Source organism: Fistularia commersonii, chromosome 36, assembly GCF_037954325.1.
Source record: "Fistularia commersonii isolate RoL2024-O1a breed Wild chromosome 36, RoL_Fcom_v1.0, whole genome shotgun sequence".
Classification (NCBI taxonomy): Eukaryota; Metazoa; Chordata; class Actinopteri; order Syngnathiformes; family Fistulariidae; genus Fistularia; species Fistularia commersonii.
In genome coordinates this window covers 3,680,776-3,692,500 of record NC_141319.1, presented here as the reverse complement: position 1 = coordinate 3,692,500, position 11,725 = coordinate 3,680,776, and the positions used below count along the sequence as shown (strand labels likewise).

The window sequence follows — 11,725 nt, the reverse complement described above, 5'->3', positions numbered from 1 at the left end:
TTTTGTGAAAAACCATCCATTTGGCGGTTCTCGCTTTAAACACTGTTCTGATTCAGCGTCGTATCGGACGACAGCACAGGAACTCCTCTTCCTCGGCGTCTGTGCTTGTACAGGCGCCCGACGAGGAGAGGGTGAAAGTACGGCGACGTGTCGCCAACTAACTTTCCGCGCTGTTCCCTCGAAATGACAACTCGGCATCCCTTCCGAAAAAAAAAAAAAAAAAAAAAGCAAGTGAGCCTAAATGAGAGGGACTAGGAAACATTTCCAGATGGATATAAACATTCATTTATTCATACATCAAGAAGCAGATACAACCATTCACTCACTCATTTGTATGGAGCCCCTTAAGGGATATGTGTACATATACAGTGATCCCTCGCTATAACGCGGTTTACTTTTCACGGTTTCGCTACTTCACAAATTTGCATCGTGCATTGTGTTCTGCATTCTGATTGGCTAAAAAGTCACTCCGCTTCTTCTCTACCTGTGCGTCAATAACGTTGCAGTTTAATATGTACAAATACGTAAAACAGCTTGCCAAATTTACATGACGTACCTGCAAATTCTCTCGCAATTTCAAGTTTCTCTAAAACCCATAATGTTGACAAAACACTCTGGACTGACAAAAGCACCTGCGGCAGGGCCCAAAAGGCAGCGGAAGATGCTATCTATCGCAGATAAAGTTAAACTTCTGGACATGCTACGGAAGGTAAAAGCTATGCGGCAGGTCGGCATTACGGAATTAATGAATCTTCCGTTCGTTCCATAAAGAAGGGAGAAAAAAACATAAGGACGACAGCAGCAATAAGTTTCGCAGCAGCAATAAGGTCACGGTTGTCGGTGCTAATCTCCGCAATTTGAAGCCTTCTATTCACATTGATGATTAAAATTATTATTTGACAGTACAGTACTGAAGTTATTTGTTGAAAAAAAAAGTTTCTAAAGTAAAGTACTTTTATTTGTGAAACAAATGATTAGGCCTGTAAAATGGTTTGGTCTTTCTTTTCAATGTATAATATATTATTTAATTGTATAATAATTGTAAAAAAAAAATAGAGGTTTCTACTTCACGGATTTTGCCTATCATGGCTTCTTTTTGGAATGTAACCCCCGCAAAAAACAAGGGTATACTATATATATATATTTTTTTTTTAAATTATTAATATATATATATATATATATATATATATTTTTTTTTTTTTTTTTTTTTTTTTTTTAAGTAGGGAGGGAAAAAGGCACATCCATGGTCAGAGCAGGAACACAATAGATGCAACAATTGAGCGGGAGATGTTTTTTTAGTTTTATTTAGTGGTGTTGATTGGTTGTGTTTGCTGTTTGTAAAGATGTAGTCATGGAGGATGATTTGAGGTTTCTTGCATTTCAGAGACGTCCCAAATAACGGATATACGGATGAAGAGAGACAAAAGAAGGCATAACATCTGTCAATAACTTAATGTAGCAACACATAGTTTAAGTCAAGCTAAGCTCATTATGCTTATGAAGCCTCTAACGTTAAGTCCCACAACCCGAACACCACCTGGTTCAGGTTAACAGTTTTACAAGATTTTGTGAAAGTTGGTATTGAAATTTATCTTATTTTTTTCTCGCCCATGTCCCCCCAGGGGCTCTGTGCACCTGCACGTCGACAATTCATCCGCACATCGTACAGAGAGAAAAAAAACATTCATTCTGACGTCAGATAGAGATGTACAACCATTCACACGTCTTAAAGAGATGCGCTAAATTCAAACCCTTGGTTAAATTAGCTCTAAAAATCAGTGCACATGTTTTGAAAGGTGAGGGGGCGTCGGCGTATTCGAGTTAAAGCGCTCACCGCCTCGCTAGCCAATTACAGAGTAATTACACACAACAACTCAGTTTCCTCCCCCCCCGCAGAATGCGTTAACGCTTCTCACTTCTGTCACGTCAAGGTCGCGGACGAGGCGGCGTCTCAGGTCTGAGGGGTGTCGCTGTCTGCACGTGCTTCGTCACGTGCGCGGTCGGACAGACCTCAGTGGGAATAAAACCCCGTCAGGTAATTGACTTTAAATGCTTTCAGGTGATAAACGGAAAAACAAGCATGGCTCCTGATCCGATGGGGAGCGGCGACGTGTCGCTCAGCGTTCGTGCACTTCCACAGGACACTGCCCTCCAGACAAACTCGAAGGGGGGCGCGGGTGGGGGTGGGGAGTTACCCCACTCCTCCCATCCCAAGCTGAAAGGTTAAGATTAATAGTCGTAATCCATCAAACGGCGCCGTCTCCTCTCCGAGGACTTGTTTGCTTCACACCCCGCGCTCCTCCACGCGCATCCTCGCCATGGCAACCGAACTGAGCCAACGGCGGCCTTGCGGCGGAGCCGAGACATTTATTTTTGTAAGGTACACTGATAATTACCTGCGAAGGGGGACCCACGCGCAAAACAACGCGCCGCGGCGTCTTTCAGAAGAAAAATGCAATCTGAGGGACGCAGAGGCAGAGACAGCAATCTGGAGTGAAATGTGGAAATACTCAAAGAATCGTTTATTCTGGAGGGCAATTGCGTGAACGCCGTGGAGCCGGCGTGCACATCTCAACCTGCGTCGGCCTCCCGTGAGCAAACGCATACATGCAGTGTGAACATGATTATTATATGGAATAACTAAGGTTGGGAACCCATTAAAAAAAAAAAAAAAGAAATAAAAGATTCCCTATCGGTCTGCAACACAGAGCAATAAACGAGTTTCGATTCTGAATGTGAAACGTGTCATCAAGTGTTGTCTGGTGACAGTCTGCCCGCTCGGATTAGCAACGCCGTTATCTTACGCGGCAAAGTCGGTATGACCGGCATGCGCGCTGGTAGAAAGATAATATTAATTAGCAACCAACGTGCTAGTACAATGCTAATATGATCAGCCTGCGTGCTAGTAGAAAGACAATATTACCAACTGTGCACTAGTACAGCTATAATATTACCGACTTGCATGCAAGTATGAAGCTAATGCTACCAACCTGGTTGCTAATATGAAGCTGATGTTACCGACCTGTGTGCTAGCATAAAGCTAATTTTACCGAACTGCGTGCTAGCATAAAGCTAATGTTACCGGCCTGCGTGCTAGTATAAAACTAATGTTACCGACCAGCATGCTATAGCAATGCTAATATTATCGACTTGCATGCCAGTATAGAGACAATATTACTGACCTTTGTGCTGGAACAACACTAAGATTACTGACCTACGTGATCATACAATGATAATATTGCCGACCTGCATGCTAGTACAAAGCTAATATTACCAAACTGCATGCTAATACAAAGCTAAGAGAAAGAAAGTACGACAAATACAACATGAAGAACGAAGCTCCCACAGCGTTTAGTGGGAATAATAACTATCAGATGGGTTGAAGTGTTTTCATTTTCTCCCTGCACTGCTTCGCTGTGTGAAGAACCCCGCCGTTATCTAACTCAAAATGTTGATATTCTGCTACGAGCCCTGGAAACCCCTCAGAGGCGTAGCAGGGCAGAAGAGCTAGGACTTCTTCATGGGTCCATTTCTCACTGGTTCTGTCCACAAGAGCTACCCGGTAGCGGGGATGACTTTTGTGTTCGTCCAATCTCAGAGCAGCAATGAGTTCTGTAAAAAGACGCCGCCTCAGAGCAGGAGAAAAAAGATGGTTCTAGTCCCTGGTTCCTACGCGGTCTGAATGCACCATGAGGCATTCCGCTTCCTGAGTCGACCGGAGCGGTGGCGTAGCAAAGGTTCGTTCTAACGTTTTCTCATAAACTTCATTTCAATCTCATAACGAGACAATTCGACCGAAGAAACTTTGGAGTGGATTCTGTTAAATTGAGCATTTAATGGACTTCCCCGGCACATTCGGCTAAACTGAGAAGAAGCATTATGATAGACTTTTTCGAGCCACGGAAGCGTTTGTTCGGCGCTCCGCCCGTGGGGATGAGTGAGCCGGGATAAGACAAGCTGCGAAATCAGATCGGGTAAAAGAGTGAACTTGTACAGAAACTCGTAAAGGAGTGGAACATCCCGAGGAGCCGATGCTAACAGATGGGGTTTATGGAGGGGGAAACATCTGAGGTTTCGCTTTTGTGTTTTTCAAAACGCGCTCGCCGCAGTTGGTCTTTTCCCGAATGATGGCGCCGCCAGATCGGACTCCGGGCGCCTGTTTGGAAGGGTCGTGCCAATCGCACTCCCAAGTCCCAGGCTAATCTTTTCCGTCTCCCTTGTGTAAATCAAGCACGTCGGTGTGAACGCAGATTCTCCAGCTTTACATGTGACATAACATCACATGTGCGCGGCAGCCAATCAGCTGCCATCTTTGTCTGCACCCTCATCATGCCTGAGGATGCTGCTCTTATTGGTATCAATGAGAAGTGAGAGACATTTAGAAGGGATTACGGGTGTGATGTGTGTGTTTGTGTGTGTGTGTGTGTGTGTGTGTGTGAGTGTTACTTCAACCATCACAGACATGGAGGTGCTATCAAGAGTTGGTATCACCACAATATCATACTAACACACACACAAACTCAATCTGGTGCAAATCCAAGCAGGCGATTGCTAATGCTAGCATCAGACAGAAAAACAGTTTTCTGTTTTTTTGGGTTTTTTTTTTTGTCTCCTGCCTTCCTCTCTCTCCCTTCCGCTCCCGGTCTGTTTGTTTACCGCGGTGCGACCTTTGCCGAGATAATGCCGTTATGTAACTCGAGTAATCGTAGCGGACGCGGGACCGGGCCGTGCCCCGCCGCTCTGCGGGCCCCGTTCCCTTTCAGCGAAATCCGGCTCTGCTCAGAACTCCGACCGAGTGAAGGTGAAGAAAAGGAGGGGGAAAGGAGAGGGACGGATATGCGGCTGCAGAGAAACAGAGATAAGCGTGACAAAAGCGTCAAACCCAAGCTGGGCGCGATAGAAACGCTATAAAAAGATTCAAGCGGTTTGCCAAACCTCCCTATATAGGGAGCCGAGGGCACGCCGGCGCCGCTGCGAATGTCCTCCGTGTCATGTTTCTATACGTGGAGGTGTGCGGTCCACGCGCTAATTGCTAATGGAGGCCACATCAAACCCAAATCATCCAGAACCTCAGGAGTTCGGCTTCACCCGGGAAAATCTTCGTTTAACTTTGCTCCGATTCCTTCGCTGCATAGAGACGTCGCACCGTTAGCGACGAGCTGGCAGCTAAAGCGGAGTGACGTTGTTAATTAGAAATTCTCTTGCCAAACAGAAGGCGGACAGGCATCGAGTCACGGGGCTGAGACGCGGAAGCTTCATCGGGCCTCGCTTCCACGGGAGAGTCGAGGGTAATATCAAGGAAGCTGATTTCATCCTCCGGGGATTGCGTCTGCGGCGCTTGCGACCGTTGCGTGGATGTACTGCCATCTAGTGGCCGACTTTTGAATCGCAGATGAGAAAGTCCTAAATGGGCACTCCACTCACACGTGCTTCCCGTCTCGCCCGAAGCGGCGATGTCGGGAGGAGCTTCGTCGGAAAGCGGCGGCTTCAAACCAAACTAAATTGAAGTCAATATTAGAGAGCATCTCTGAACAGGAATGAATTCAACGTAAAATGATTCACTCACCAAAGAGAATCGGTCGTTTTGGGTCATTTGAATCAATGAGTCAGTAACCTGTATTCTGAGTAGGATGGCTTCTCTGGGCTACTCGGTGATTCATTATTGAATTACCAGAGCTTTATTCATTTTGCAAGCACGGAGGGCCACTCTGAGCTACCGAGCGATTTGTTCGTCGAGTTACTGATTGAGTCGTTTGTTCTGCGTGTGGGTGGGTTGAGCAACTTTGAAGCACGGAGCGATTTGTTCATTGAGTCCCCGGAGTGAGTCATTCGTTTGGCCAGCAGCGGGAGCTACCGAGGCTACCGAGCGATCGGTTTGTCGAGTAACCGAATGAGTCTTGCAAGAGTCGGGGGCATACGTGTGCGCTCTGAAAGGGCCAAATGAGTTGCGACGAGAAACCAGAGCTCTTCCCAGAGGGCTAATTCAGTGATTCACTAGATATATTTATACAAATGTAGTTAGAAAAGCGATCATACAACAGCTACATGTCATCTAGTCTCGTATTTGGAGGTAGCTAGCTAGCTAGCTAGCCATAGTCAGCGAATGAGTTAATAGAGAAGAGTAAACATTGGTCACTAAAATGAATGAATCATTGACGACTCAGGAGCCGCCGGCGGATAGAAAACGGCAATCGAAGCACGAACCACGAGCACAATTCCAGACTCCAAACTACATTGCGACCCAACGAGGATTAGTGCGGAGCAGCGGCGCAAAGGGAAAGGAAGCGCGTAAATGTACTCACGGTCATTGCAGTGAGTCCCGGAGTAGGACGTCATGGTGCAGTCGCAGGTGAAGTTCTCCCACTGCTGGATGCAGACGCCCATATTGGCGCAGGAGTCCTCCTGGCAGGTGGTGCTCGGGCCTGGGGGGGGCAAAGAACAAAAAAAAAAAAATCACCACAGGGGTCGGCGGCGGCGACAGCGGAGACGACACAATGCGGGGGGGGGAGCCATGCAGAACCGGAGAGTTCCAGAGAGAGACGGGCACGTCACGGTGCTCGGAGGAAACAAGAGGCGGGCGCGGTGTCACCGGAGGAAGACGAGGGCGAAGCCTCGCCCCCGCGGGTGGGGGGGATCTTTAAAAACGGAGGGCGAGAGCGCGAGATCCCTCGGTGACACCGTCGGCGTCTCTTCATTTCCTCCAATCAGAGGATCTGTGTGGACGTAAACATGCAAACGACTGCCATCATTCCGACGGGAAGTGAACACATATATCTATTCGGTATACTTCGACACAAGTTTTATCGTGATAAAACTTAGAATGGTGCATTCCCCTCTGTGAACGAGCCACGAGACAAATGCGGTGACACAAATATAACATCCGACGCGCCCCTCCGGGAACTTAGCCGCGGAGACACGGGGGCGCGCGGTACACGATCGGGAAGTCACGAGGAGAAAGGAAAGATGCTAGGAGATGTGTTTGCGTATGCACTCCGGCCAGGCGGAGCTGCGGAGGGACGGACGCACAGCATACATAACAAGGTAAACGACACCTCCGTCTGAGTTTAGTAAAACACAGGGGCAGACCTCGGGCGCCACCCCCTCCCGATCAACACAGAAATTAAACGCAGAGCCCAACTGTGCGGCGAACGAATGCGAGCGGACCGCGTTTAGCCGCAGTTGTCTCCGTGCGAAGGACAGCAGGCGTCCCAAATAGAGGAAGACACAAGTAATAACGGGGCGAGTTTGCCGGCTGAAAGTGCATTTACTGCGCAATGTGCGGAGTCGGTGGTCGACCGGGCCGCGCCCACCCGTCTGCCCGCCCGATTGGGAGACTCGTCTGTCTGGAGCGATGATGGGAAAATCACTTCTTTTTGATGATTTGACTTTATATGAGTCACTTGAGTCGTTGGAGTCACTGAGTCAGTCACCCATTTTCTGAGTGGCGCAACTACTCTGAGCGATTCACTGATTCATTAGTTGAGTTACAGAGGGAGTCGTTCTTTTCACGAGAGGGAAGATCTACTCTGAGCTACTAGGTGATTCATTAGTTGAACTGAGTGAGACGTTAATTTTGTGAGGGGGAAGAACTACTCTGAGCTATTCACTGATTGGTTAGTTGAGTTACTGAATGCGTTTTCGCGCGCGTGGTGAGGGCGACACTAAGTGATTCGTTAGTTGGATTCATGAGTGAGTCCTTCATTTTGTGAGGGGTGGGAGCTTCTCTGTCCTACTGAGTGATTCGTTCATCAAGTTACTGAGGGAGACGTTCTTTTCGTGAGCAGGAAGAGCTAATCTGAGCTACTGGGTGATTCGTTAGTTGAGGAACTGATTGAGTCGTTCGTTTCACGAGGGGGAAGAGCTACTCTGAGTTACTGGGTGATTCGTTACTGAGGAACTGAGTGAGTCGTTCATTTCGCGAGGGGGAAGAGCTACTCTGAGCTACTGGGTGATTCGTTAATTGAAGAACTGAGTGAGTCGTTCATTTCGCAAGGGGGAAGAGCTACTCTGAGCTACTGGGTGATTCCTTAGTTTTGTGAGGGTGAAAAGCTATTGAGTGTTTTGTTTGGCGAGGTGGGGAAGCGCTCCTTTAAGCCCTCTGTGGCTCTGGTTACAGCTCACCACAGTTAATGAAAGGGGAGGCATGAGTTAAAACAAGAAACGAGAGCTCCTTCTCCATGTTTTAGGGGCTAATTAAGTGATTCACTTGATAGAAACAAATGCTAGTTAGATCTGCAAATGCTGGTTAGAATAGCAGTGGTACATCATGATATGTTGCTTAGTCTCTTATTTGCAGTCGGCTAACTAGCGGTAGCAGGAATGTATTAGTGAATGAGTTTATAGAGACAAAGAATCATGAATCATGATGCATTTTGAACAAATCGCTCATGATCCGCACATCACTTGGGATGTTTTGGCGAGCAGCTGGGTTCTAACCGTCAGCGGAGTGACGGAAATGTACAGAGGCGTTGGTTCTACTGGTTGCACGGGTCACGTTGGTTCCGGTTCTACCTATCGGCATGGATTCTTACACCCGGTGCCGACTGACTCCTTCACTCTATCCTATCACGCAACTTCTTTCCAGAACAAAAAGGACCTCTGCGTTGGGCGAAACAGGGCAAGCGGGCGGGCGACATCATCGCCACGGCGACACCTATGAATCATTGCGCACAGCAAACTTTCGGGCAAGCGGGCCCCCGTGGGATGGCGGAGTTCAACCCTCTACCTTGCAGATCGGCTTTGGTGAAGCCAACTTTGTTAAAGCAGAAAGAAAATGAGTGGGAAGAAGAGTAAAGGTTAGTGAGGCCATTCTAGGAGATATACTTTATATATGTATGTATATATCTATATCTATTTAGATACATGCTATGTTTTCATATCGCGTTCCTCGTTCACGGCCGCTTTAGTTGCAATGGATCCGCCGGCGCCCTCTAGAGGCGTAAAACAAGCACTGCGGCCAAATGTGTGTCAGGCCAGCAATAACCGACGAAAACTAAATTAGCTGAAACCCAGGTGGATAAAAAAAGGTAAATGATCGCAATTCACAATCATCACAAATTATCAAGATGTGAGTAAAAACTATTTTGATTTTAGATACATATATTTATATACATACAAATACAGGTGTTAAGTCAAAAAGGCCTGACAAAGAATCAGAATTAGCATAGCCGCTAACGCCTTAAAGAGACGTCCAATTGGTCCCGATCAATGTGTCGCAGCGGGGCGTCACGCCAGGCGTACCTTCGCAGCCGCGCTCGATCTGCCCGCTGCGGAAAAGCGCGTCGTTTATGAGGTCCGGCAGCCGCCCGTTGAGGTCGACGGAGGCCAGGCAGCCCTGGAAGCCCTCGCGGGAAACCACCAGCTTCGGGAGGTTCTGGTACATGTTGGGCCCCAAACCTCCGATGAACAGATCACCTGGAGGAGGAGAGGACGGGGGGGTAGTTAGGAAGAAATAAAGACGGACGAAGACACACGCACACACACACACAAACACACACCTACTAGGGTCTATTGACATTGCTGAATTTGGATGGATGGATGGATGGATGGATGGATATTGTGTTTATCCCAGACACACAGACATACTAGGATTTATTGTTATAGCTGTATTTTGCTTAACCTTGATTTAAAGGTCCAATCATGGGACGGATGGTCACACACACACACACACACACACAAATACACACATACACACAGAATGGGATATCTACATATGTATACGTATATACAGGACTGTCTCAGAATATTAGAATATTTTGATAAAGTTCTTTATCTTCTGTAATGCAATTACAAAAACAAAAATGTCATACATTCTAGATTCATTACAAATCAACTGAGATACTGCAAGCCTTTTATTATTTTAATATTGATAATTATAGCTTACATCTTGAGAAAACTCAAAAATACTATCTCAAAATATTAGAATACCACGAAAAAGTAATTTTGTTTTTTTAACTGCATTACAGAAGATAAAGAACTTTATCACAATATTCTAATTTTCTGAGACAGTCCTGTATATGTATGTATGTACACACACACATACACACTACATTTATACAAATGTAAACATATGCATACAGAACTATAATACTTGGTAGTAGTGTAACTACATTGATTTTAGATTTGAAAAAATACGTTTGTTATACGTTAATAACAGAAGAAGCCTCTTTGATGAAAGATGACATTTCTCCAAGGGCAGAAAATCAGGTCCCACGAGAAGAATATTTTGATAATAAATATAATGTTTTTAATCAAATATTATTGGAGGTTATTCATTTTCATGATATGCATGCAGATGTTCTAATAAAACATGTTGACAGCGTGTTTATACCACCATTTATGGTGTTATGAGGCACTGCATGACTAACTTTAAATTTAAACCAGGCAGTTTATTTAAAATTGAAAAAAAAGCTGTTTTTTTTTTTTTTTTTTTTTTTTTTTGGCTTTTATGGCAAAAGTGACATTGGTTTTTTCCCGGTATGCGAGATATCCCAGAAATGTACGCCCTCTGCTGCGTTATCACCTTTCAAGTCGAGATTCTTGGCTCCGTTCACGTTCTGCGTGACGGACTTCTTGTCCACCTTCAGCGTGTGCGTGTTGGCGGCGTCACGCGTGATCACCACGTCGTGCCACTGGTTGTCATTCAGCGGGCTGTCGCTGTTCCCCTTCAGCAGGCTGGGGCCGTTCCCCAGGTCGAACACGTAGTGGATGAACCTGGCGGACGAGCGAAAGGACGGGTGATTCGTCGGCGCGGTTCAAAACGAACGGACGTTTCGACGACCCCGTCGGCCTCACCCCTTGACCAGCTCCACGGCGATGAAGTCGTTGCCGTCGCCGCTGTTGAAGAGGATGAAGCCGTCCGGGGAGGTGGTCTTGAACTGGAAGAAGAGGTGCATGGTGGTGTAGGCCTGCAGCGTGGCCAGGCCCAGGTAGCTGCCCTTGGTCTTGAAGGTCACGGGGTCGGCGACGATGAAGCGCAGGCCGAAGCGGGCGTTGAGCTCGCAAAAGTCGATGTCGCCGTTCTTGCACATGTCGATGTACTGCATGCCGTTGAACTTGAGGCTCTGCGGTCGGGGGTTGTATTATCCGGATTTAATTATCAGAAACAAACGGGATCCTCTCGCTTTTTGGCCGATCGTACCTGCAGGTGGCCGATGAAGGGCGAAGGGGCGGAGGAGACGAAACGCCGCTCCGTCAGGATCCCCGTCTCCACGTTGTTGAACTCGAGGCGGCTGTGATCGCCCGCCATTTGACCTGGGATCGGAAAGACAGCGGGCTAGCCGAGGTTCTGTTAGCCCGTGAGGACGCGGGAAGCACGTAAGCGCGTACCTTCGGCCATGTCCTCGTCCACGATGAGCTTGAAGTTCTTCCCGCGCCGGACGACTCGGACCGAGTGCCACTCGTTGTCGTTGAGCTTTTGGCCGGCGTAAAGAACCTCGGGGCCTTTGCCTGAAGAGGAGGGCGAGTTAGTCAGGGGACGGAGAAACACAGTTATTTAAAAAAAATAATGGAAATAATTTCATTGGAATAGAAAGAAACACAACGAAAATTCAAATTTCACAGAAATCTGTTTTGAAGGTATCCAAGCGTGAAAACGAAATCACAGCTGGCAATTTATCAGTTTTATTTTATTTATCGTTCGGTTGCTGATATTTGGCCTTGAATAACAAATGCTAGATTTTTTTTTTTTCTTAAATATATTATTCATTCCGTTTTTTTTAAGGTT

At 46.8% G+C, this 11,725-nt stretch overlaps 1 protein-coding gene across 14 annotated transcripts in view; it reads right to left on the bottom strand.

Moving 5' to 3' along the window:
- Nucleotides 1-11,725, bottom strand: part of nrxn3b (neurexin 3b) — a 302,281-nt gene that overhangs the window by 165,585 nt on the left and 124,971 nt on the right. For 9 of the 14 annotated variants that reach the window (XR_015104508.1, XM_086143044.1, XM_086143055.1 and 6 more), the window contains 7 exons: nt 11,329-11,448; nt 11,141-11,253; nt 10,795-11,063; nt 10,523-10,713; nt 9,241-9,414; nt 8,726-8,752; nt 6,303-6,422 (listed from right to left, as the gene is read on the bottom strand). Coding sequence is in view for 12 of the 14 variants with exons in the window: in XM_086143044.1 (XP_085999170.1) it covers nt 6,303-6,422; nt 8,726-8,752; nt 9,241-9,414; nt 10,523-10,713; nt 10,795-11,063; nt 11,141-11,253; nt 11,329-11,448 (1,014 nt within the window). In the remaining 2 variants the exon portion in view is untranslated. The remainder of the gene's footprint in view (nt 1-6,302; nt 6,423-8,725; nt 8,753-9,240; nt 9,415-10,522; nt 10,714-10,794; nt 11,064-11,140; nt 11,254-11,328; nt 11,449-11,725) is intronic. The other 5 variants (XR_015104509.1, XM_086143047.1, XM_086143052.1 and 2 more) reach the window with 1 other exon arrangement.